The sequence below is a fragment of the Marmota flaviventris genome, chromosome Y, assembly GCF_047511675.1.
Source record: "Marmota flaviventris isolate mMarFla1 chromosome Y, mMarFla1.hap1, whole genome shotgun sequence".
NCBI lineage: Eukaryota > Metazoa > Chordata > Mammalia > Rodentia > Sciuridae > Marmota > Marmota flaviventris.
Window position 1 is genome coordinate 12,641,587 of NC_092519.1, and position 26,608 is coordinate 12,668,194.

The following is a 26,608-nucleotide window of genomic DNA, read 5'->3' on the forward strand; positions in this document are numbered from 1 at the left end:
AAAAAAAAAAAAAAAAAGTTTTCAAGAAACAGAGGAAAAGTTGACTGTCGTGCACAGAGAAAAATGGCCATGAGTCAAAGATTTTATTCCACCAGTAGATGTTACACTTGGTTCTAAGCAAACATCCATGCCCACAGACTTGCGCCGCCCAGTAAAGGCAACGAATTTCAAAAGGAGGAGTGGAGGCTCCACAAAACAAGAGTTTACAAATCCGTTTCTTGGTTATGCGCAATTTGTAAGGCCAGCAAAATAGCTGAAAGACCACTAGTGAACAACTGTCTGGAGAAAGGAATAGTTTAACACGCTTAAGGAAGTGCAACATTTTCTTTCCCAAAGCCTGCTTTTTTTTGGGGGGTGTGCTTCCCACCTCTATATATCTGAGCTATAGTATTAAAAACAAAGAGTAGTGCACCGTTTTACAGAGACCGTACTCCGATAAACCACCACCAAAACGTGGGTCCAATCACTTCAGAACGTCCAAATCTTTATGCGTTAAACCCGTTCACATACCTTATTGTGAAATCAAAGTTTAAAAATGAGATAATAACAAAAGTTAAGTTGAACGGGGCCTTCCTTAGCGGGAGAAAGGAATTCCATACGGAATCTGAACGTAAGAAAGTCACGGTGTAAACTACGATAAGGGAACATCGGCTTAGGTCTGCGCAGCCAGAATTACCCGCTAGTCACTCAGGTTTGTGCGGTGCTTCGGTGCTGGGGCCCTGGGCTCCAGCAGTCGGAGCTGCAGCCCGCTGGCTGGTGTCAGTAAGTGGGGCTATGAATGGCTTCGCTGGCTCTGCTTTCATCAGTGCAGGTTTTCTGAACTGCGCTCTGGCTGCCCAAGGTTATGCAGCCTCGCGTCCACCGACGCCTGGCTGCACAGTTTTAATGGGGGCTCTTCGGGCAGGGAACTGCTGCCAGTCTTCTGTTGAGTCTTAACCTTCCTGCGAGGCCGATACTTGTAGTTCGGGTATTTCTCTCTGTGCATGGCCTGTAGTCTCTGTGCCTCTTGGAAGAATGGCCATTTTTCGGCTTCTGTAAGCGTTTTCCACCGGTATCCCAGCAGCTTGCTGATCTCTGAATTTCGCATGCTGGGGTTCTCCAGAGCCATCTTGCGCCGCTGGTCGCGAGACCATACCATGAAAGCATTCAAGGGTCTCTTGACCCGGCCCTGGGTCCCTTTAAGGTTGCCTCCTGTTTCACACTGATCATTTGAGCTAGAGTGGTCGATCCCAAGGAAGGAAGAGTTTTTTCCGAAGTCGAGGCCATCCTGTTGCTGCTGGGCTGGACTGTAATCGCTGGGGTTCAGTACTGTGAACATAGCCGAAGAATATGATGGTGCGCTTGAAGACGCACAGGGCAGGACCAGAAGGGAGGGGAGGAGAGGGGAAGACACAATCCAAGGAGTAAGACTTCGAAAGCGTGCTTCACTGTTCAAAAATGTCTTTCTATCAGAGCCTTGCTACCCTGCCATTTGTAATGAAAAGTTCATTTCTCCTCCCACAAGACCTCTCCCAACCCCCAACCACGCCCCAAACAACCTACCCGCCAGCGCGTCTATCAGCCCACCTACTCTCAATCAAAACATGGTATAACTCAGAAACTCGGTGACAGTAGCTCTCCTGCCAGTCCCGCACACTAGAGGCTCTACTATTCGCCTTAAGGGGGAGGAGGGGGGAATAAAGCAAAACCTTGCTATCTGAGAACTCATTGGGCACAGCTCCTGGCTGAGGGATACGAATGTATTATTAGTATCAATAGGAGTGAATGTTATCTTCAAAAACTCGTAGCTCAGAGCTTGAGGAGAACCTACTTCTGTTAGGCACACACCACTGGATATTGAATTAAGAGTACTCTTCCCCCACCCACGTCCATCTGTGCAATTGAAAATGTTATGTGAATTTGCGGCTGGCAAATACTTTAGAATTCCATTTCCTTATCTAGGCTAACAAGTATCAGAATACTCACAAATAATTAGCGCTCAATAAGGATTGACTTCAGGAACAACGAATACTGAACTTTCTGAACTTCTGAACGTTTCTTTAAATAAAAGAAAAACAGGGCCCAGCGGGCTGCCACACGCCCTGAAAAATGTAGAACGTCTCCTTGAGACAGGAGACGTTCTCAGCAACTTAATCAGGCCCTAAGTGAACTTGGTGAAAACCCTGTCTCAAAAAAGAAAAGAAAAAAAAAAAAGGAAGAAGAAGAAGAAGGAGAAGGAGAAGGAGAAGGAGAAGAAGAAGAAGAAGAAGAAGAAGAAGAAGAAGAAGGAGGAGGAGGAGGAGAAGAAGAAAGGGTGGGGGCGGCGGGGTGAGTGGGGATGGAGCTCCTTGGGGAGTGCTGCAGGTTCTATTCCAAGAAAACAAAGGAAAGGAAAAAAAGCAGATAACCTTGAAACCCACTCAAAACGGTTCCAGTGAAGTGACATACCATTAAACAGGGACTCATTTTGTCCCTTTGTGGTAAACTGTTGCATATTCCCCCTCTCTGGTGGTGGGGATTGAAATTCGGGTTGCTATGTACTAGGCAAGCGCCCTCCCACTGAGCCACCTCCCCAGACCCAGTGCTATGCTTTTAAGGTTACTGGGTTCAGTTTCATAGAACTAGCGATTTGGAAAAACATCTATCATAGATCCGAACTAATTTTCCATCCATAGCTCTCCCTATCCCTGACTGACAGCCACAGGTGATCATCTTCTACATTTTTCACCAACCAACTTCAAAATTAAAAGGCTATGGTTTACTAAATAAGAACCGACTTCTTTTGATGTTAAAGTTGGAGTTGAGGAAACGGGTCTTAATAGATCAAAGATGAAATAAAATAGTATTAGGGGACAGACAGGTGTGAATAGAGGAACCATGAGTTGAAAGGAATATTCTCTAAAATGGTCCTTCTCTGCTGACTCCTATGTGCTCCTGTGTGAGTGTGTTTGTGTGTGTGTGTGTCTGTGTCTGTGTGTGTGTGTGTGTGTGAGAGAGAGAGAGAGAGAGAGAGAGAGAGAGAGAGATAGTGAGCAAGCAAAATATTTTCATTTTCCACATTGTCAGCCTTTAAACACACCAGACTCTCCTTATTACCTTCCAAAAGTACGTTTAAAACCCCTTCCCAGATTCACTCCCACCCACACACCCATACACACACACACATATGTCAGTGACAGGTTATTGATGACAGGTCATTTTATCCAATTATAAAATATTAAATGACATAAATAAATCCACAGCTAAATTTGTTATTTCTCTATAAATCTGAAAGAGACTACCATTACAGAGGACTTTACTTTGGAGAACACCAGCTTGGTAAAATGCTATTGTGAACTTTATGTTTTAAAGACTTGTAGAGTTGGAGGACATGAATACATCTAATGTATAAAGAAGTCAATTACAATGATGTTCTTATATTGACCAAGTTTAACTTTTAAAGAAATATTTAGAATCTGTAGTGTAGTATATAATAAGGTAAAATAATATTGTGTATCTAACCAGACTTGTAAAAACCCTATCTCCTTTAGGACTGGTTCTCCTAAATAGTACTGGTTCTCCTAACCCACACAAGTCATTATCTTGATAGATAAGAGATGATCAGTGTTTTAACACATCCCAGTTACTTCAACACATGCAGAGTTAAATTGTGGTTTTTATCAGTATATTAAAATTTGACCTTAACACATATGTTAACACAACATACAGCATACCTGAAATAACTTTGTGCTTATTATATCCAAATTAGTCACACCCAACTCTTTTGAGATTACCTTTCACAAGCCTTATAACTTGTGTACATTACCATACAAAAGACTTACTCATCTGGAAACATCTGCTTTTCTTTTCTTTCTATTTTTTTCCATTCTATAATATATTTCTTGTATCTCTTTCCTAGTTGCTGGCCCTATCTTAAGTTTATATTCTAAACAATCCTTATGAGATGTCTGAGGTTAGACAAATTACTCCATTTTAATAAGGTGAAATACTTTGGGCTTTTTATAGTATTTTAATCAAGAGACAACTGAAATATTTTACTCTTTGCATATAGAATTACATATGTTAGAGTTTTAACTCATAGTAAGTAGTCTTGTTTTTAGTAAAGGTCCAGAAACAAAACAATCTTAATTTTTTTTTCCATTTAGCAATGTATAAAAACACATTTGATAAATTTCAATATATATTAACTTCTGGGATTCAAAAAATCAATAGTATTTGAATTTACATTTAGCAATGATGTATTAGTATTTTAACTTTGCAAACTAATTGATGCCCCCTTTAACCTACACATTTATGAAGATTAATACCATTTACATTAAATCTAATTTACTGATTTTTAGCTGTTAACTTTAGGTTGCCCATGGAAACCAAGATATCAGACAAGTGTAATTAGCAATATAAGCCATCTTTTCTCTGTTGAAGAAGAATCCTAGAAGCAATGGACATTACCCTTTAAATATTTTACAGAGACCAAAACTCTATTAATTGCCTGACCACCTAGAAAACTGTGTGGGTTAATAAGATGTCTTAACTGTTATCTGGTTGGTTGGTTGATTGATTTTTGGTACCAGGGATTAAACCAGAAGTGCTTCATCACTGAACCACATCCCCACCCCTTTTCACTTTTATTTAGAGACAGGGTCTTGCTAAATTGCCTGGGGCTTCCCTAAATTGCTAAGTCTGGCTTTGAACTTAGGATCTTCATGCCTCAGCCTCCCAAACTGCTGAGATTATAGGTATGCACCAAATAAGCCTGGCCTGCTTAACCAATTTAAAACAAACTTTTTCTTAAAGATTTAAGTCACATGAACTCAAAGGTATTTAGATCCATTCATCATTATTTGTTTTGTTTTGTTTGTTTAATTTTAATATCCATATGCCAATTTTGGTTTCATGTAAATGGTACAGAAACAAAAATACATTTGTTAACACAATATACAATACACAAGTGTGCACAAATATACATAAAAAGCAGCAGGAAACAAAGAATTTAGAGCTTTGTATTGAATACTTGATCTCTGAATAAAGACAGCAGGAAAAGTGGATAGACGGTTTAAAACCAAACCAAACAAACCCAACAACTACAATTGGCCAAAACAAGACTGATTTGGGAAATAGATATATAATTAACTTGGGTATGTTTTAATCTACCACAAAAGACCATGAGCTCAAAAAATAGAGACTTTGCAGGGAGCGGGGATTGGGGTGGACACATCCACAATTACTCTAGTAAAGGAGAACCCGGAACATCTATATCAGACCAGAGTGAACTTTTTGGACCAGATTAGTTAGTCTACCTATTTAAAGAATATGGGAGCCCACAAGTTCCTCAGGGAAAAAAAATTTTTTTTTCAATTGAAAGAAGATTTGTAAATATAGGATCCATTTTAATTTTCTTTCCCTGTGCTCATCTAAAGAGAAGTGGAAACCTCACAGGAAGCATTTCATCTCCTAATGTCCCCCAGCTTATCCTGTCAGCTTCCTGAAGCTGATTCAGGGTAATCCCAGCTGCATAATTCCCATAATAGAACGCAGACCTTGTAAGCATCCTCAAAATGTGCAGAACCTAGTACAGCTGGCCTTTCCAGATACTCTCCACCTTTCTCTCCTGTTCTCCAATATTTAGGGAGGAACTTACTGAGAACACAATCCCAGAGCACAGGGACAATAAAACAGCCATTTACATCCCACAGCAGGTTGGGTTTAAAAGTGACACTGTTTTCCTCTGGTCTTGAACTGCTTTTGGACGATTGTTTATGAAATTGTTACTTTGTTCCAGATGTAAGCTTTGGAGACATGGAGATTGTTGGGTAGAACGTGACCTAGGCAATGCTGCCTTGAAACATATCTTTCATTTCAGAACCAGAGTCATCGAAAGGTTACTCTGACTCAGCCTGACTAAACCCCTGACAATACTTCACTTATAGGCAAAGCATCCCAAACACTACATTCAGTCTCAGATAACGTAAATTGTTATCTGAGACTAAAATCCACACCACAGGATTCTTCTCTGAAAACCCCATAGTCATAGCCTAATTCCTTCATCCTCACTCTCCTACCGGTAAGTCTGGAGTGCTTGCCTAACATTCACAGGGCTCTCGGATCAATTCCTAGCACCACCAAAAAACAAAACAAAAACAACAACAACAACAACAACAACAACAAAAAATGAAATATTTTGGTCTTTATTAGAATGTGCTCTAGACTTAACCCAATAATTAGCTCAAGAGTTTTCCTCTAGAGTCACCAAGAATCAAAGGTGGAGAAAAGAGTTTCATAGAAGGCTGAATGGAGAAAGCAACCCCCAAAAAGAATTGAGGTAACTGAAGATAACCAATAACCAAAGAAGGCCAATGATAACTGGATGGGACTACCAAATGTCACAGGGCTGGGTCCTTAGGAAAACTGAGGCAACATGAAGACCCCCTTCCCCCGCCTTTAAGCCCCGATTCTTGTGATCAAGTATGAAAGATCTCCGACATGCCATCTAGAATAACAAAAATGAATTTGTGAAAAGAATAGGAAAAGGGAAGGGGAATATTCTCAAGGAAGAGAGAGGGTCTCTCTGAGAAGAGAGTGACAGCATGCCCCTACCGCCTTCCAGTTTTGTTGTGATCCCAGAGAATTTTCCAGAGAATCCCACCCAGGTCCACCTCTTGACTTTTGACTGATGATGGCAGGGTGACATCATACTTTGAAGTCCCTGCTGCCATGACACCTGTGGGTCACCTTGGACCAAACTGACTGGTTCTAATTGGAACCTATTCCTACAGATTTTATGATTGGAGGAATTATTCTTATCTCTGTTTCGGGATCTGGTCTATGAAAAGGGTCACAAAAGTTTCCCCTTTAGGGTAACTTTGGTTCCTCTTTTCAACATTATTTCTGGCCTGCATTTCTCCTGTAGGTAACAGGTAGTTTGCTGAAGAATGTGACATATCTGCCCACTCAACCCAGGCAGGGATGAAGGTCAACTGCTTCCCAGAGAAGAAAACATGTAGGATTCAGCAGAAATAGGCTCATTCTACAGAATGATTTCCTTAACCTCATATTTCCATCATGTGCAACTCTTTTGTCTCCTACCATCACAAGAAAACAATCCTGAGCTTCTACCACTCTTACAAGCCATTTTTTTTAATTGTTTGTTTATTGTTGTTGTTATTATCATTTGTTTACCTGCTTGTTTTTGGTTTTGGTTGTGGGTGTTTTTTTTTTTTTTTGCTGTTGTTGTTGTTGTTGTTATTGTTGTTCTGAGGTAATTTTAGCACAGAGATACATTCCTAGTTCTTTTTATTTAATTATTTTTATTTTATTTTGAGACAGGGTCTCTGCTAAGCTGATGAAAATTCTAACTTGCTACAGCTGCCCTTGGAAGTTCCATACTCCTGCTTCAGGCTTCCCAGGCATTGGGATTAGAGGAAGCACAACACACCTGCCCTGTGTAAGTCTTGAACCCATATTGGATTAATGAAGATTGATGCTCAGTTACTTAATTGCTGTGCCTGATTGTTCTAAGGTTCTAACTTACTTATTAACTCATTTTCTTAATGACTAATTATTCAACCGTCATATGTTCTAATACTGGTCTGAGACCCTGAAGGCACACAGATGTGTATCTTCGTGGAACTTACTTTGTAGTAGTATAGCCAGGTGTGAAATAAACAGATATTGTCAGATATCTATGTTCTGTGAAGATGAGTGGATTAAAGAGAAAATTGAGATGAGTCTGCAGTTTTGGAGAGGGTGGCTAACATCCCCTCAGTGCTCACTTGGATACTCTTAAGGCTGACTCCTGTGACCCTCACTCCATTTACAATCTCTGCCTGAGGGCAATTTTTCTGTTCATGGAAGTATGCTGCCGTACAAGTATTAGATAAGTGTTAGATATTTACTGCCTCTTGTTTTAGTCAGTTTTTCATTAGTATAACAGAACTATATAAGATGACCTAAAGAGATATATATATATATATATATATATATATATATATATATATATATATATATATATATAATGATTATTTAAAGAGAAAGAGGGTTATTTTGGCTCAAGTTCTGGAGGTTTCAAGGTTTCAGAATAGGATTGGGTAGCCCTTTCGTTTGGACCTCCAGTGAGAGTAGCTGAGCATTTAATGAAGAAATCCCTTCACTTCACCAGCTGGAAGAAAATCTGAGAGACAATAGGCCAAAGCACTTAGTCCCCCTTGGGGACATGCCTCCAATAACCTATAGAACTTTCACAAGGGCCCACTTCTTCAATATCAAAGCACCTCCCATTAGTGCCATTTGGGAACCAAGTCTTTAACATATGGACTTTTTGGAATATTCATCTAAACCATTATATTCTACTCCTGTTCCCCAAATGTCCAAGTCCAGCTCACAATGCAGAATTCATTCTGTCTACCTGGAGAACTTCAAAATACCTAAGCAGCACTGCTCAGAAGTTTGAATTCTAAAAGCACCTCTGAGCCTAAATCCTTACTTATAAATGAACTCCTATAAGAAATAAAAATAAAGTTATATAATTCTAATATCCAATGGTGGGACAGGCACAGGGTAAAGGGGATTGGAAGGAAAACAGGCAGGAGGGGATAAGCCCAAGGCAAAACTAAAATCCAGCAGGACAAACATTAAATCTTAAAAGTAAAGGTGGCAGCCTGGACACAGTGTGGTAGGATGTGAGCGCCCATGAGCTTGAGCACCCCTGCCCTTGTGACTTTACTGTTTCCAGGCAATGTGACTATAACAGAGAAATAGAAGCTGTTTTTGTTAAAAGTGCTGACTCTTTTAGTGTGCCTGCAGATACCCAACTTGTAACTAAAAACACGATATATATTGGCATCTCTGCCTTCATTTTTGTATCTGCTTCCTTTATTACCTAAAACTTTGTGGGAACTGAGCTCTATACTTAGGCATGGTGATATAAGTTTTTCGATCCTAGATTTATTTAACCTCTCTTTCCCCCCTTTCAAGACTGTTGGGACCCTCACATTCCAGATTTTACAATGTCTTGTTCAGACCCCTGGAATAGTGCTAGCAGTCCCAGTCATTCTCCAACCATGTTCAAGGAATAAGAAAGCCTAGTAGGCAGATCACCCTATGAAGAGATTGTACCATAGGCAGGAGAAATTACATCCTAGGGACAAAAAATTGCCTCATTTCAGGACCATAGTTCTGATAATCATACTGAGCCGCAAGTAGAGATTTCCCTCTCAAATGATGAACTTTTTCCAGAGCCACCTTGCATAGTCAGAACTGAGATAATGACAAACCAGATCCCTCTTTGACCAAGGCTGCTTAACTATGTGTACTTCTCACCCCTCCCCCCGATGTGACCATATTAATAAAGTTATTTTTCCTAGTTTTATTTACTTATTTTTCACCATTATTTTTTCTGTTTGGTTTTTGGGGTGAATGGCCAGGCCTTATTTTTTTTGGAACACCCATAATCAGGTTGCTGGCCTAATACTTTAGAAACATGGTCACTCTTTTAGGATGCTTTAAATGTAGCCCATGGCTTTATTCATTCCATTGAGTTTGAACTTCATTCCCACAACTTATCTGACCCTAATGTATACTGCCTGGTTTTCCAAGTTTCCTTTAAGCGCATTGGTGGACACCAACATGACCACATCATTCCAGCAATCTGTATGCCTGCAAAACCAGTTTCATAAGGATGGCAGCAAAGTTTGTTGCTAGCACAAGCTGTACCTGTGCCTGTCTGAAGTGCAGTGGCCCTTGAGTGACTTCATGGCTGTGTACAAGGAAAAATATCCCAAGGAGGTTCAGTGTCCACCAGGGGCTGGCTTTCTTAAATAATACTTCTCCAGAAAAATCTTTTAAATAAATTTTCTTACTCATCTCTCTTAGGGTGCCCTTAAAGATTTCAGAGATACTTCCAAGCATCTTTCCTTTTGCCTTGATGAAAAGCACGAATTCTTATCAGGACTAATCTCTTTAGCAAACACACTCTCCTTAGTCTCATGTTTACATGTGCTCCATTACTGGCCAGAGTATAAATTTCTCAAACCATCCCACTGTAAATTAGGCGAAAAGTATTTAGTATTCATGCTTCAACCTAAGTGATTTTCTTCCTTAAAATATCCTCCACCAATTAAACTAGTCTACCACCTTTAAACATGCCCTCCCACAAGTTATCAGGTCATGAACAAATAGCAGTTGAAATTTTCATCCTGGTGTATCAAGGATGGGTTTTCCTCCGATTCCCAAGGAGTCCACATTTCCACTTGAAGCCTCATTAGTATGGCCTTTCCTGTTCACATATCTATCAGTATTCTTGTCTTCTTATCCTTCACAGGAATCACATATTAAGTTTCCGTTATAGCCTTCTAGGTTTTCTCTAGCCTGTTCCACCAGACTGCTCCGACCTCTTTCAGTCAACCAATTCCAAAAGTTTCTCCACATCAACAAGTCAAGTTAGAATCAATCATCCTCTTCTCAGTACTAATTTTGTGATTAATTTAGTGTTAAGTAGCAAGTCAGCCATAAATGAATGAGCAGGGAATAGAAAGTGAAGGGTCACTGAACCTCACAGAGAGCTTTATCTGAAAGATAAGCACCTATAAGATGAAGATTGGTTTGTTTAAACTGCCCCCACCTGCAATTCTTAATTGAGGCATTAAATATTAGACCATATTGGTAGAATATATCATCTTTCTATTGTAACTAAGTTTTCAGGACCATTCTTTATCATCGAAACTCTCAAAACCCCAATCACCCTAATAGCCAGAACAGCAATACCCTCACAAAATTTGATGGGAATCATTTGAAGAGTGACAAACTGATTGAGAGAGAAGGAAATTGAGGCAAAAACAGAGTGACTCAATTTTCTTAAAAACTCCCATTAGATGAGCTACCACACCTTCCTCTCTTGGAGGTGTTCCTTGCAGCTCCTAGGTTGTCAATCAAATGTCCCAAAGTGATCTTTGGCGGGACTCTGGAAACCTCCCTGAAGTTGGGAGGAGAGTCCACTTTTCCTGTGTGAGTGTCCCTCTCTCCTCTTTCCCATCTCTTCTAATAAACATATGCCTATTACACTGAGCAGCACTTCTGCAGTTGTTCTGAGTTGATTTCAAGAATAGGGGCTTGAAGGGGTAGGGAAACTCGTCCTGCCTCAGTTTCCAAAAAAGCTCCAATTCTGTAACATTAGTTTCTCAACCCAATTCTTCAGATAATTAAATCAGGGGAGAAAATATTTATTTTGATTCATGATTCTGAAGTTTTAGCCCAAGCTTGAGTGGCACAGTAAAACATAGCTCTGGTACAATGTTCTTTGCTAATACAGATAAAATCGCAACAAATGAGTTACAGCAATATTTTTAAAAACGCATACAAGAAGTAATGGCAATAGAATTTTATGACAAGAATACAAGATGGATAACATTTTAATATCGACCACTGTAATTTGCCAGATTTTTAGAAAACTGAAGAAAATTTTATTCTATTTCAATGGTAAAATAAGTTTGCAAAATATGAAACTGTATTTGTATTTTAAACACTCAGGTACATATATTTAAAGTGAAAACCTTAGAGCTAACATCTTTATTTGTAAAGAGTAAGTGATTTCCAACTCAATGGAAATAAGACAAAGTTTCTGCTTTTTCTGGACATCAACTTTTGAAAGAAGAAGTAAGAGCTGTTTTTACTTGCAGAAACTACTAGATGAGTAAATTTAAAACAGGTTTAATGAATATAAGGTCAAAGTGTGTATAAATAATTATATCACTTTACACATATATAAAGTGATATGATTATCACTTATGTTTGTTGAGAATAAAAACTGAGAATGAACATGAAAGAAGAAGAATAAAAAGATGAGACTTGTATGAATACACACAAAAAACGTAGAAAACTAATAAAATATGTCATAATTTAAAATTAATTTTAGAGTGAAATGGTAATATCCTCCAGACACACAAATTTAATCATGTATTCATGCACAGAACTATCTTCACAAGAATGAAGATAGTAATATTATCCCAAATGTATCACAAAGATACAAAGGACCACAGAGAATACTATAAATTATATGTTTATAAGTTTGACTGCTCAGAATACCTGGATAAATCCATAAAAAGATATAAAACATTGTAAAAGGAGTCCATTTCATGCTCTGAGTACACTACTTGTGCTCTGCCCTGTGCCTTCTTTTAGGAGTGACATAATACTTTTCCTTTCTCTTTGTTCTCTCCCCCTCCCTAACCTTGGGGGAAGCAAGATTGACCTTCTTCCTATCACATGCAAAGTTATCTACCCTTGAGCTCATGCACACCACAGGCATGAAGGAATCCAAATTTCAGGACAGGTGCCAGACGATCAAAGAAATGGCTCTTTCTCTCAATATTACAATTAAAATTATGATCCTGTCAGACTACAGATGGAATGTAGCTTTAAAATTAACTCTTTGAAGAGCCCATTGTTCCCTTGGCAGTTGGAATCACAGACTCTGAGACAGGAGGAGTCTGTTATTTCTCCTTTGCTAATAATGAAAAAGAACACGTTTCCATCCTAAAAATCTTGTCCTCCATATTGGATTTGCACTGGGGACAAGAACTGAGCCTTTGGTAAGACCATCAACACTGAATTAAAAAAAAAAAAAGGAATATGAATTGAATTTGTAACAAGTCTCTCAACAAAATAATTTCAGTTTCATTGCTGAGTTCTATCTAACACTGAAATGAGAACTAGTATTTTCTTTCTTTTTCTGATAAAGTCTTCAAAATAATGAAAAAGGCAGGAATACATACAAACTCATTCTACAAGGTCAACATCACCATGACACTCATATCAGAATGTATACAACAAGAAGAGAAAACTATAGGCGATGGTCCTAGTCAATATTTATCAATATAACCAGCAGACCATATTCATTAGTACATATAAAAAGATCACAATCAAGAGAAAGAATACAATACTTTTAGAATGCTTCTGTAGTTCAACATATGCAAGTGAAAATGTGATAGTAGTAACAAAATGAAAGACAGCAACCATATAATCATCTCCATAGCTGCAGAAAAAGAGTTTGGCACAAGTCAATGTTATTTTAAGATAAAACTCTCAGCAAAGTAGCAAATTATGTCAAAAAAAAGAAAAAAAAAGAAAAAAAAGGGCAGATAAGTCAAATCTGTAACAACTGTAATATTTAATTGTTAAAGTTAGCAGGTCCTGCTATAATCACACGACTATAATCACAGTGGCTCGGGAGGCTGACGAAAGAGGTTCGCAAGTTAAAGAGCAGCCTTAGCTACTTTCCAAGGCTCTAAGAGACTTAATGAGGCCCTGTGCCAAATCAAACCTAAAAAGAAAAGTCCTGGGGATGTGGCTAAGTGGTTAGGCACCCCTGGATTCAATCTCTGGTACCAAAACAATTAAACAAATAATTATTTAAAATGAAGCCTCATCAAGAATGAATACTAGTGATCCCAAAATTTCTAAAATAAAAATGAGAAGACAAAAGATGAATCCTGGAGTATATGCAAATGATCCACCTAACCAATGAACGTCATGATGAATTAATATTAGAGACTCCATCAGATCACATGACCATTACGCTAAGTGAAATAAGCCAATTCCCCCAAACCAAAGGTCAGATGCTCTCTCTGATAATGTGCATGGTAACATACAAGGGGTGTGGGGTGCGGGGACTTGGACAGGAAGAATAGAAGTCCAACGGAGTAGACAAAGAGGAATGACGGAAAGGGTGAAGGATGGGAGTAGGAAAGTCAGTGAAATGAATGTAACACAACTTTTCTATGTTCATATGTGAATGTACCACACTGAACCTCATCATCATGTACATCCTCAAGAATGGGATCCTAATTAGAATAACATACATTCCATGCTTGTATAAATATGTCAAAGTACAATCTACTATCATGCATATCTAAAAAGAACAAATGAACTTTTTTGAAAAAAATTAGAAACTCCAAAACACTCTGCACATTTTACTATGTGCAGTCCAAGATAAGTATGAGAACCGTAACTTGTATACTAGTGGTCTAATAAAGTTTAGTATTCGAGATGGAGAGAAAATGGAACCTATATTTTTATTTGGATGAATTCAAAATAAGTTTCCTGGTCTGGGAGTGTGGCTCAGTGCTAGAGCACTGACCTAGCATGTTCCAGGCCCTGGCTTCGTTCTCTGGCATCTGAAAGAAGCAAACAAGCAAAGAGTGACAACAAAATAAACACATTAAAAATGTGTCTTGGAATAGAATCCACTGTCCTAGTTGTGCTCAGGCACAGTTCAGTTTTAGGTTTCCATCTGGTTTTATACTTCCTAAAACTAGAAGCAGTTCAGTGCAGGTTGGTATAGAGAATATACATCCCAAATATGAAATAAAAATAGCAAAAAGTGATACATGCTGTAACATGGATAAATCTTGAAAACTCTGGTGCTTGAAAGAGGCCACATATTAAGTGATTCCCTTTGAAGTATCCTAGAGACAGGAGGGAGAATACAGGTTGCCAGCAGCTGGGAGGGAGGGAGCATGGGGAGTAACTGCTAATGGAAGCAGGTTTTCCTATTTGGGGGTGACGAAATATTCTAGTTGTCCAATACTCCAAGTGCTCTACTGAACTGTACACTTTAAATGGGTTGAAATAATGAGCTTAATATTATGTGTATTCAACCATATTCTTGTTAAAAATAGCAAAAAGGCCAGGCATGGAGCCCCATTCCTGTAATCCCAGCTACTCAGGGGGCTGGGTCAGGAGGGGAGAAAGTCCATGGCCGTTTGGGCAACTTAACAAGACCATGTCTCAACATGACATTAAAAGAGGAAGAGATGTAAATCAGTGCTAGCCTGGGATGGGTAAGGCCCTGGGTTCGATTTCCACTACCACAAAGAAAAATAAACAAATAGAGAGACTAATAGAACCTCTTAGATATACACACCATTATATGAAAAAGGAGAGGATGACTCACTTGGAGAAAGTCTCAATGAAATAAGAATGAAAAGTAGGGATTTCTTTGTTTTTCTATTCCTCGCGCATAACATATATTAGATTCTTTCTCTCCTCTTTCTTTCCTATTTGCTTGTTTGCTTGAATTTTTGACACTGGATCTCACTAAGTTGCCCATCCTAGAACTGGTGACCTTTCTGTCTCAGCAGCCTTGTGACCCTAGTTTTAATTTCCATAGTGAATGCAACCACAGTTTAAATTTGCATTAATAATTTACATTTTTTTCTCTTCACAGACTATGATTCTGTGAATCTATAAATTAAGGAACAATGCCACAAACTCATGTGGATATTATTCCATTTATTGCTCACTAATTTTGATCTCAAGAGATTCCCATCAAAACAAATGTGTGAGGTACAAATCTTATGCTATATAGAACTAAACTGAGCCACTTATAACTCCATGTCCCCTGAAGCTATCTTTGGGGTGGGTGTTCTGTGTGTATACACGTGTGTGTGTGCGTGTGTGTATGTGTGTGTGTGTGTGTGTGTGTGTGTGAGAGAGAGAGAGAGAGAGAGAGGGAGGGAGGGAGGGAGAGAGAGTTTTCTTTGCTCATGGTGAGGGTTGTGGTTTTTGTTGTTGTTGTTGTTTTAAAGTTTGAAATACTGAGGATTGTACATAGGTCTACTTACTACTAATATATACCCAGAGCCCTTTTAAAAATATTACTAGAATCCTAACAGGACTAGAATCTTCCTATTCATCCTCACTCCACCTCACCTATCCACCCAGTTGCAGAGATAACAAACTTCTGCCACCATGCCTGACTCTATAGTCTGCTTTTTAAAGTGTGATATTGCATAGGACATTGAAGACACAAGCAACAAAAGAGAGAGTAAATATAAAGCACAACAGCAAACTTTGCACCTTTTATGAAAGAAGACACTCAACTAAATGAAAAGAAAAACACCCCAGCAATTCTAAGATTAGGGCTTTAAAATTATAGTTATTATCAACTTTCTTTTGGGACTGGAGGGTCAAGTGTTCTTTTGCATCTCCTCTCTTTTCTGTTCTTTTCAATTCTTCTCTTTTCCTTCCTTCTATCCCTTCCTTCTTCCCTCCTTCCTTCCTTCTTTTCTTCTTTCCCTCAACTGTAAGATATAAAAAATGACAAACTCCAAAATAGTGTGGACTGGGAAGAGGGGGAGTGAGGGAGAAGGCAACACATTGATAACAGTGATCCTTTCCTAGTGATAAGACAAGCCCTGGAAAGGAAGCAAACATCTAATGGCAAGACAATTCCTGGGAAGGACATATCCATCGAGTCTGGAATGGCAGTCTGTGGGAAAAGGCCAAAGCATTGATCCTTTGTCAAATAGATCCTTTCCAAGTGACAGTGAAATGGGTCCCTAAAGGGAAAGAAATAAGCACTGAACGCCCACCCCAGACCCTCCATTCTTCCCCAAGGAAAAATAGTGCCCAGTGAAAACAAATTTCAAATTCTTACAACCCTATTTCCTGAGCACCAAAACTGACACACTCTGACCATAATTAACATCACCTCTCAGTGCAACATATAAATACACACACTCCCCCTTTAATCAGTAGCTCGTTTTGCATTAGGTAAGTGGGTCCACCAGAAGCATGACTCCATGGCTGAACAAAGGTTCTGCTGACCTATGAAGTATGCACCTGACATGGTCATTTTATGCTAACACCAACCATGCTGGATTCTTCCAACAAATATGGCCTTGGACTAACCCAAAGAATTTGATTAGACCATGAAGACAGGTACAGTGCATAGCCCTGTCATCCCAGCAGCTTAGGAGGCCGAGACAGAAGGTTCACAAATTCAAAGCCAGCCTCAGCCACTTAGCCAGAACTTGTCTCAAAATAAAAAAAATAAAAAATGAGTCTGGTACCTGGCTCAATGCTTCAGCCCCCTGGGTTCAACCCCTGGTAAGAAAGAAAAAAAAAAAAAAAAAAAAAAGTAGACTTTGAAGAAATGCTTAGTGCAGATTAAAGCTCAATTACATAATTGCTGCCTTATTGTTCCAAGACTTTCATGAAAAAAAATCATCTAGATTCGGAGTCACTCACACATCATGTATTCCTTCAGCAACTCCTTCCCAGGAGTTAACTAATTAACAGGGAGGAGGGGAGCAAACTACCCGAAATAAAGAAGTTTACCAATGTATATCTACCATAGTTCATTACTTTATCATTTCCTTTCTTTTAACTTATCATCTTGATATTTCCCAAATATGTGTTTGACTATATCTAATCTTAGGGAGAAATATTGTATAGCTAGAAGCATTTTCTTATATCAATTTTAACTGATGTTTGCTTAATCTCTGCTAATCAGGCCTGAGATGGATACACAGAAAGCTGATTACATGGACAGTCTTCCTTTATACCTTGAAACAACATAGATATCCACGCTCCTGTAATTTAACTTGTGATGCATAAATGTGAGCTATACTTTGTAGCCCTTCTGATCAGCTCAGATGCTACATGTTTTAGTTTCCTCCTTTTTGTTTAAAGCATGCTGCTTTTGATCTTTTTCAGGATCTTGCTTCTGCTCCTTTCTGCCCAAGTTCAACTGCACTCCTCTAGTGAGTCAGCTGCAAGTGGAAACATTCTATCCTGCTCTTGTATACATCAATTTTTTCCCCCATTTTGTGGCATTAAGGTTCACTGCCTGCTTCATTGCATTTATAGGGCTTTGAGATACTTTGTTTTTTTCATCCAAGTACAGAAAACTCATACATATTTCTCAGTTTTCTGCACAGAACTCTCTCTCCACCCCCCACCCCCCACCCCCAACACTGCCCCTCCCCCCCAAGGCATGCTAGGTAAGCACTCTGCCACCTAGTCACACTCCCTGTCCTCTTACTGAGAATCCTTCCCCCTCCAACCCTCATATATGAGAGAGAGATTATGCTTACCTGTCACACATACAAATACTTTTCCAACTTGGACTCATGATTTCATTGTTATCCACTCACTTCCAAAACAACAATGTAATAGAGATGAGCAAAACCGTGTGCCCCTGCTGTGGTCTCATTTGACTGGTGGTGGCTTTTGCATGTTACGAGCCAAAACAATGTTTCTTGTGTGAATTATAACCTTTATGCTGAAAGCTGCAGCAGGTATCTGATGACTACAAGGAAAAATATAAGGAATTATGGGGTTTAATATTTCTATATCCTAGCCATTATGGTCTTCTTTGAAATTTTATTAGAAAAGAGCTAAAATAATTGTCTAGGTCTGGTGATTAAAAGGTGGTGACTTCAGGGAAGAGAGGAAGGAAAGGAGTAAAACTCTGGAAGGAAATCCACCAAATTATGCATAAATATATTACAAGGAATCTTTCCTCATGTTTGTGTGATTATAATGCATCAATTTAAATAAAGCAATAAATAAACAGAAGGAAGACCAGTAGAGGAGAGGAAGGAGGTAGGATGGGTGAGAAAGGGAGGGAAAGGGGAAGTAAGTGGGAGAGGGGAGAAGACAAAGTGAAGCAAATTATCTTATGTGCTATATCCCATATCTGTCTGGAATTGCAAGGACATGCTGCTCCAGATTTACAGCTGTGCTTTCCGCATCTGGATGGCTTGTGGGGGGTTCCTTTTAGACTTGGTATTTCTCAGCTGGGAGGGGTAGCAAAGGCCTATAATTCCAGTGGCTCAGGAGGCTGAGGCAGGAGGATTGCAAGTTCAAAGCCCACCCCAACAATTTAGCAAGGCCCTAGGCAACTCAGGAGACCCTGTCTCTAATTAAGTTATAAAAAGGGTTGGGGATATGGCTCAGTGGTTTAGCACCCTTGGGTTCAATTTCTGGTACCAATGATTATAAAGAGAGTCTCAGTATTTCTGTGTCTTTATTCTAAGTCCCCATCTAGGAAGAGTGTCCAATTGAGGCAGCCCTGCTTACACTTAAGTAAAGCTCATGTGTATTCATCTCTGTCATTTTGTAGCTTTTTGTGTGTCAAGTGCTGTCTCTCAAAATGACACCTCCAAATCTCACCAACATACACCTATTGTGGAGAGCAGGCTCTGCCAGCTCTGAGTTGCTCCACATCATATAGAACAGCAGCTCTCAGACTCCACTCAGTGCCTGAGTTACCGAGTTACTTGGTAAATCAACAGTTTGCTCAGACCCACTCCATTTTGAGTGCAAGTGCTGAGGCAGAAAGATTTGGTAACTTGCTGGGCAAACAGATAACCACTGGGTATCAGACATACAGAAAAAGAGAAAGAGGAAGCTCAAAAGAGAGAATGGAAAGGAGATAGAAAGAGAAGCCTAAATTATTGTATGTTTTTGCAAAAACAAAGCTTGACACAGGAAGCAGGCTCTACAGAGGCACCAACCTGGCTTAGGTTTCATTTTGAGACAGAATCTCACCTGTGTTCCAAAGGCACTTCTGATCCACCATCCTTGCCCTCTCTAGCTTCAGCCCCCCAAACAGAGCAAAGAGGGTCGGGGCACTGTCACAAATGAAAATTAAAGATAGTGAACTAACAAAAGCAAGAGAAACAAAATCTGTACCACCTCTACTAGGGCTCCCTTCCCTGGAATCAGCATTGTTGTGCCAGACTTTTTCTTCTGAAACCTGAGGTGTTAAACTTTCAGGGCAGAGGTTGAAGCTCCACAACAAAGGCTTCCCCTTGTGTGGGTCATACCTTGGATCCTGGTCTAAGGGCTGCAATACAAATGAGTGAATGAATGACTACCTAACAATCCAAGTGAAGCAACACAAAAATGTTTCTGTCATGCCAGAATCCAAGGACATCTTTTTCAAACATAGTGGTTAGCTGTGTTTGTAATAGAAGAAGGATCTAATGTACTCAGTGTTGTGAAAACCAGACTTTCAAAGAGAAATTTCTTGTCTGACCAGGATGAAGAAAGTCATAGGATGAGAAGGGATTGGTGTGTGAGCACATCCTAGAAGTAGGTAGTTCAGCAGACTTTGGTGGATCTCAGGAGTATGGAAATAGGGGATTAGCTCAGGGTGCACAAACCTGGAGGAAACAAAAGGGGACTGAGAGGCAAGAAGAGTCCTGGAAGATATACAGAGGAAAGTTTGAGTTTCTTTCTTTCCAAGTTCCTTTCTTCCAGGGTAACTAAGCATCAGAGATGACTTATTTGAAGGAGAATCATGAAGGTGATAAAACACAAATTTAACTTGTCAAGAAGGACCACATCTCTAAAGAAGGATACCTGAAATAGGATACAAGTAGAAGTTCTGATGATGATGATGGCAGCAGTATAATGGTATTCTAGGTCACTATAGTTGAAAGAAGGGGCAAGAGCAGACAGATTAGTGTGTGTCTTTGGAATCCTCCCCATTGAAAATCAGTAGTGCTTCTAATTAGAACTGGGGGCACCTGTTCTTTAGCATAGACCCTTAAGAGGCTTACATATACCCCCTCACTGACAGATGCAAAAGAGCTAGTGTTTTAGAAATATGAGTATAAACAGGCAGGAACTTCTGAAAGAGTATATTCCATCTTATTAAAAGAAAAGGGTGCAGACTACTTTGCTTCATTCCTCTGCTACTGTCAGGGACAGACAGATGCGAATAGTGGGGACACAACGTTAAGGGATAATTATTTCTCTAAACATGGTCCACTCTTCTGACCCCCACATGCTTTTCTAATGCAGGAAGCAATTGACCTGCACCTGTGCCTGGTTTAAGTCAATCAAATATGTTACATTCCTCAATAAACTACCTTTTATCTGCAGGAGAACTATAGGCCTGAAATGCTGAAATGCTGATGATGAGACACACACAAATTAGCCGGAAGTGGATTCCAGGGAGGGTCTTTTATGACCCTTAGACAGACCAGATGCCAGGACTTAGGGGAATAAGGATAATTCACCACCCCTGCCACCTTCCTGCAACCATATCATCTGTTTGTTTGTGTGTGTATTGGGGCTTGTGGTGGCAGAGAAGGATGTGATTTCAGGGATTGAACTCAGGAGCACTTGACTACTGAGCCCTATCCCCAGTCCTATTTTGTATTTTATTTAGAGTCAGGGTCTCTCTGAGTTGCTCAGTACCTCACTTTGGCTGATGCTGGCTTTGAACACACAATCTTCCTTCCTCAGCCTCCTGGGCTGCTGTGATTACAGGCATGGGCCACAGCAGCCTGCCTGCAATCATAACATCTGTAAGAAAAGATTCCAAATGGAATCAGTCAGCATGGGCCAAGGTGACCTACCATGGCTATAGCACTGGGGACTTAAAAGTCTGATGTCATCTTGGAGACAGTCAGAATAAAGAGGTGGACCAAGGTACAACTCTCTGGAAACTTGCCCAGGACCCCCAATGAAACTGGAGTTCAGGACAGCATGTGTGTTCCCTTCCCTATCACTTCTAATAAACTCATGCCAGCAACTCTGAGTGACATGTGTAAATCCTTCTGACCTTATCACAAGAACCCAGGAGTTAAGGTCAGGGCTCAGGGGTTTCCATGCCTCAGGTTTAGCACCTCAGGTTCCTGAAAGGTCCCAGCTCTGTAATAATAGGAAGGGTAGGTGAGAGAGAAAATGTCCTGAAATCATAATATTGAAAGGCCAGAAAGAAGGGGCTCAATGGTTATGGTTACTGGAACAGAGAACAGGAAAGAGTTTTATCCTGGAATTAGCACCTGTACTTTCACTACTGAGCCATATCCCCAGTCCTATTTTGGGTGCTGGGGTTGTACGGCTCAGTGTTAGAGTGCTCAACTAGCATGTGTGAGGCACTGGGTTCGATCCTCAGCACCACATTAAATAAATAAATAAATAAATAAAGGTATTGTGTCCATCTACAACTAATAAAATAAAATAAAGCATTACAGATTAACAGTCAGAGGTATAACTTAACATTCAGAGGTATTAAGGAAAAAACATAGATACTGATTGCTGTGGTTTGGATCTGGAATTCCCCACCAAACCCAATGTGTTTAAAGCACTGTCCCCAATAAATCGAAGTCCAGAGAAGAGACTTTTAGACAATGGTTGACTCTGACCTCTTCAGTGGAGTAAATTACTCTTAGTAAAATGGATTACTGGGAAGTGGAACCCAATTTGAGGAAGCAGGTCACTGCGGGTATACCTTGAAAGGGATTATCTTCTCTGTAGCCCATTCTTCTTCCCCACCTCCCCACCACAGTTGCTAGGAGCTGACCATGCCATTCTTCTATGATGAATGACTTGGGGCCAGCTGACTGTGGATTGAATGTCTGAAATCATGAGTCAAAATATATCTTCTCTCTTCAAAGTCATATTCATCAAGTACTGTGGTCACAGTGGTAAAAAGTTAAAGGATGATGCAAAGATTGGGGTCATCGACAACATATGCAGTTAGAAAAATAGAAAAATTTCAAAACCCGAGGAAAGAACATGAACAGCAAGATAGTGGAGGCACACAGAACACAAATAAATAAGACCAACAAAGATCCGTTCCTTGACAAATTATGACTTAATTGTCAAAGCCTAAATCAATAAAAAATAAAATTAAAGAAAAATAAAAAAAATAATTAAAGAAAAAGCTGCAAGAGAGAAATGCAATGAGTAAGAATAACAGATTTTGTAGAAGAAATGGTAAAGTCCAGGATGACTTGGAATGTTGTATTTCAATCCCTGAAATAAAATGATTCCTCAATAAGATTGTCATGTCTAATTAAACCATCTTCAGAATCTCAGAAGAGGAAAAGCGAAAACAAAAACAAAACAAACAAACAAAAATAGCTCCCAAGTTACAAGTATGAAGTAAAGAAATTAATGGCCACTAAGTCAGCATTCTGGAAAAACAGTTAAAGTGATCCTATACACAGAAGAAGATTGTCAACAAAAAAGAAAGCAAGGGAGAGAGAAATTGCCATTAGAAGAGTCATTAAGTAAATGAGAATTAGGATCAAATCAACTGTTAGAAATAAATCAGAATGGCAGGAAATAATAGACATCTTTCTATAATGACTCTGAATGTATTTGTTCCCAACTCTCCAATTAAAAGACATAGGCAGATTTGATTAAAAAACAAGTCCAACCTATGTGTTCTCTGTAAGAAATACAGCATACCTCACAGGCAAAGTTACCCACTGACTAAAAACAAAAGGATAGCAAATATTATTTTATGTAAATGTAAATGGGCAAGGCAAACTTCAAACCAAAATCAGTCATAAAAGACAAAGAAGGTTCCTACATACTGGGAAAGAGAAAAATCTAACAGGAATACATAACAATAGAAAATATTTATGCCCAAATATTGGTGCCCATAATTTCACAAAATAAATGCTATTTATAAAGACTCATAGAGATCACTTGAATACAAAGTGAATTCATTACAGTTCTCTTACAAATGAGCAAGACTTCCAGACACAAATTGCAGCAAGGATAAAAGAGACTTAAAAACATTAAGATCAAGTGGACTTAACAGACATCTGGAGAATATTTCATCCAAAAATAGCTGAATCTGTTTTATTTTTGGCTGCTGATGGTAATTTCTCAAAACACATTATATTTTAGTCAGAAAGTAAGTCCTAGAAGATAGGGGAAAAAGAGATATAATTCCATGAAACTTTTTCTTTTTAACTAGAACATGACAGTTGCACACAGTGACTGGGTTTGTCCTGAAAAAAATTATACATGCATGGAATGTGACCCACTCCATTTTCAACCCCATTCTTCCTCCTTCCTACCCACTCAACTCTTCCCCAGTTTAGTGATTCTCCCTGTGCTCATCCATTATTCATCCTTGATCGGTGCTTTCCATATATATGTATAGGTGAAATTATATGGTATAATTTTACGTGCACATAGCATAATTTTCTTAAATTCATTCAACCTTTCCTCTTTTCTTGCCCCCCTTACTCTTTGGTCTCCTTCTACTCCTCTGATATATCCAATATATTTATGATATCTGATCCTACCTTCCCTTTCTCCCTCATTTTGCACTAGCTTCCCACACATGAGAGAAAAATCATTTGACCTTTGCTTTTCTGAGTCTGGGCTTATTTCACTTAGCATGATGTTCTCTATTTCTAACCATTTACCAGAAATGTGCTATAATTTCATTCTTCTTTATGGCTGAATAAAACTCCACTGTTTTATTGATCCACCCATTTTCTTAATTCATTCGTCAGTCAATGGGCTTCTGGACTGATTCCTTAATTTGGCTATTGTAAATTGTACTCCTATAAACATTGCAGTGGTTATATTAGGATGATATGCTGATTTTAGTTCTTTGGGTTAATACCAATGAGCGGGAGAACTGGGTTATATGGTGGTTCCAGTCCTATTTATTTTTTTTATTTTTTAAATTTTTTGACGAATCTTCAAACTGTTTTCCAGAGTAACTGTACTCATGTTCTTTTTTCTATCTTAGTTGGGCATTTGGGAGTTTGTTTGAGAAATGCCTTATTAGATATTTGCCCATTTATTAACTGAATTATGTGGGTTGTTTTTGTTTTCTTTGATTTTGCCTTTTCTTTTTCTTTCCTTTCCTTTTCTCTCCCTCCCTTCCTTCCTTCCTTCCTCCCTCCCTCCCTCCCTCCCTTCCTTCCTTCCTTTTTTGTATCAGGCTTTTTGAGCTATCTACATAAAGACCCTATCAGAGGACTTGTTGGCACAAATTTTCTCTTTCTTTTTTTTTCATTGTATGGACACAATGCCTTTTTCTTTTATGTGGTGCTGAGGATCAAACACAGTGCCTTACACATGCTAGGTGAGTGCTCAACATCTGAGCCACAGTTCCAGCCCCTCTCTTTCATTCTTTAGGGTATTTATGTTTTTCACTGCTTCCTTTGTGGTCCAGAAGCTTCTCAATTTGATGGCATTTCACTTATTAATTCTTGATTTTATATTCTGAGTTTTAGAGGTATTGTTAAGGAAGTCAGTGCCTGCATGAATATGATGGGGTCTTGACCTTAGGTTTTCTTGTAACAGTTGCAAAGTTTCCAAACTAATTCCTAAGTCTTCGTTTTCACTTTTGTCCAGGGAAAATAATAGGAATCTAGTTTCATTCTCCCACATATGTATATCCATTTCCCAGCACCATTTGTTTATAAGCCTGGCTTTTTCTAATATATTTATTTTTGACATCTCCATCAAGTATAAGTTGACTGATAAATTTGTGGATATACCTCTGTCTTCTATTATGTTCCATTGGATTTAATGTCTGTTGTGATGCCAATACCATGCTAGTTTTGTTACTATGGCTCTGGAGTATAATTTGAAATCAGGTATTGAGGTGCATTGTGCATCTCTCTTTTTCTTGACTATTTTGACTAGTCAGGGTGTTATTTATTCAAATTAATTTTAGGACTATTTTTCTGAGTTGTTTGTAGAATGTCATTAGTTTTCTGATAAGAATTGCATTGAATCTGTATAATGGGTTTGAGAGTATGGTCATTTTGATAATATATACAATATATACACAATGATATATAATATATACAATAATACACAACAACATGAGACATCTTTTCATCTTCATCAATTTTTTTCTTCAGGGTTCTATAATTTTCACTGTAAAGCCTCTTTAACTCAGTTCAAGTCCCAAGTACAAAATATTTCAAAATATTTATGTACAGGATGGTTTCCCTGATGTCTTTATTGCCTGATTCACTGTTGTAGTATAGAAAAACTATTGACTTATGGGTGTTGAACTTGTTACACTGCTCCTTTGCTCAACTAATTTGCAAGCTCTAGAAGTATTCTGGTAGAGTTTTTTTGAGGGCTGTAAGTATAGAGTCATATTCTTAGAAAACAGAGATATTTGTTTTTTTCTTTTCCTACTTGTATCCATTTGATTTCCTGCTCTTGCCTGATCACTCTGGCCTATGATATTTTGAGGACTATATTGAATAAGAGTGGTAAGATTGAAGAACCTTTTTTTGGTCTTGATTTTAGGGGAAATGCCTTTAGTTTTTCACCAGTTAGTATGAGGGTGGCTTTGTGGTTGTCATAAATGGCCTTTATAGTATTTTTCATCCCTAGCTTCCCCCTATTTTTTTTAATTGGCTTCCTTCCTTCCTTCCTTCCTTCCTTCCTTCCTCATGAATGGCTATAGTATTTTATCAAAGGCTTATTCTACATTTATTGAGATTCTTGTAATTAATTCTGTTTAAGTGGAGAATTATTTAATTTTCATATATTGAGCCAAACTTCCATCCCTGGAAAAAAAGCCTACTTGATCCTGGTGTATTATCTTTTTTGATATGTTTTTATTTATTTGTTACCAGTGATTAGGGTCACTCGGCCACTGAGCCATACTCCCAGCCCTATTTTGTATTTTATTTAGAGACAGGGTCTCACTGAGTTGCTTAGGGCCTCACTAAATTACTGAGGCTGGCTTTGAACTCGCAATCCTCTTGCCTCAGCCTCCAGAGCCACTGGGATTACAGGCCTGCACCACCATACCTGGCCCTGATGTATTTTTAAATGAGGTTTGTCGCGACCCCTTGCCCGCAAGGAAGACGCAACTCCGAAATCTTCTCTCAGTAGTTTATTCGGGCCCTTGATATTTATTATTCTTTCTTCTTCTCTTCTTCTCTTCTTCTCTCTCCCCCGGATGCCCTCCCAGCCTTAATAAAGCATCCCAAGCCCCAATGCAAAGCTGCCGCGTGGAACTTTCTCACGGGGTGGTGAAAAATCATGTGCCAACTCTCTCAGATAAGGAGTTGTTTGTCACATACCACAGCGGAGCCAGCGCCAT

The 26,608-nt window shown here is 39.0% G+C and overlaps 1 protein-coding gene across 1 annotated transcript; it reads right to left on the reverse strand.

Moving 5' to 3' along the window:
• Window positions 1-802: 802 nt before the first annotated feature.
• Window positions 803-26,608, reverse strand: LOC139703579 (sex-determining region Y protein-like). The gene is made up of 2 exons (XM_071607070.1): window positions 26,589-26,608; window positions 803-1,340 (listed from the first exon to the last, which is right to left on the reverse strand). The coding sequence occupies exons 1-2, from the start codon at window positions 26,606-26,608 to the stop codon at window positions 803-805; spliced, it is 558 nt and encodes a 185-aa protein (XP_071463171.1).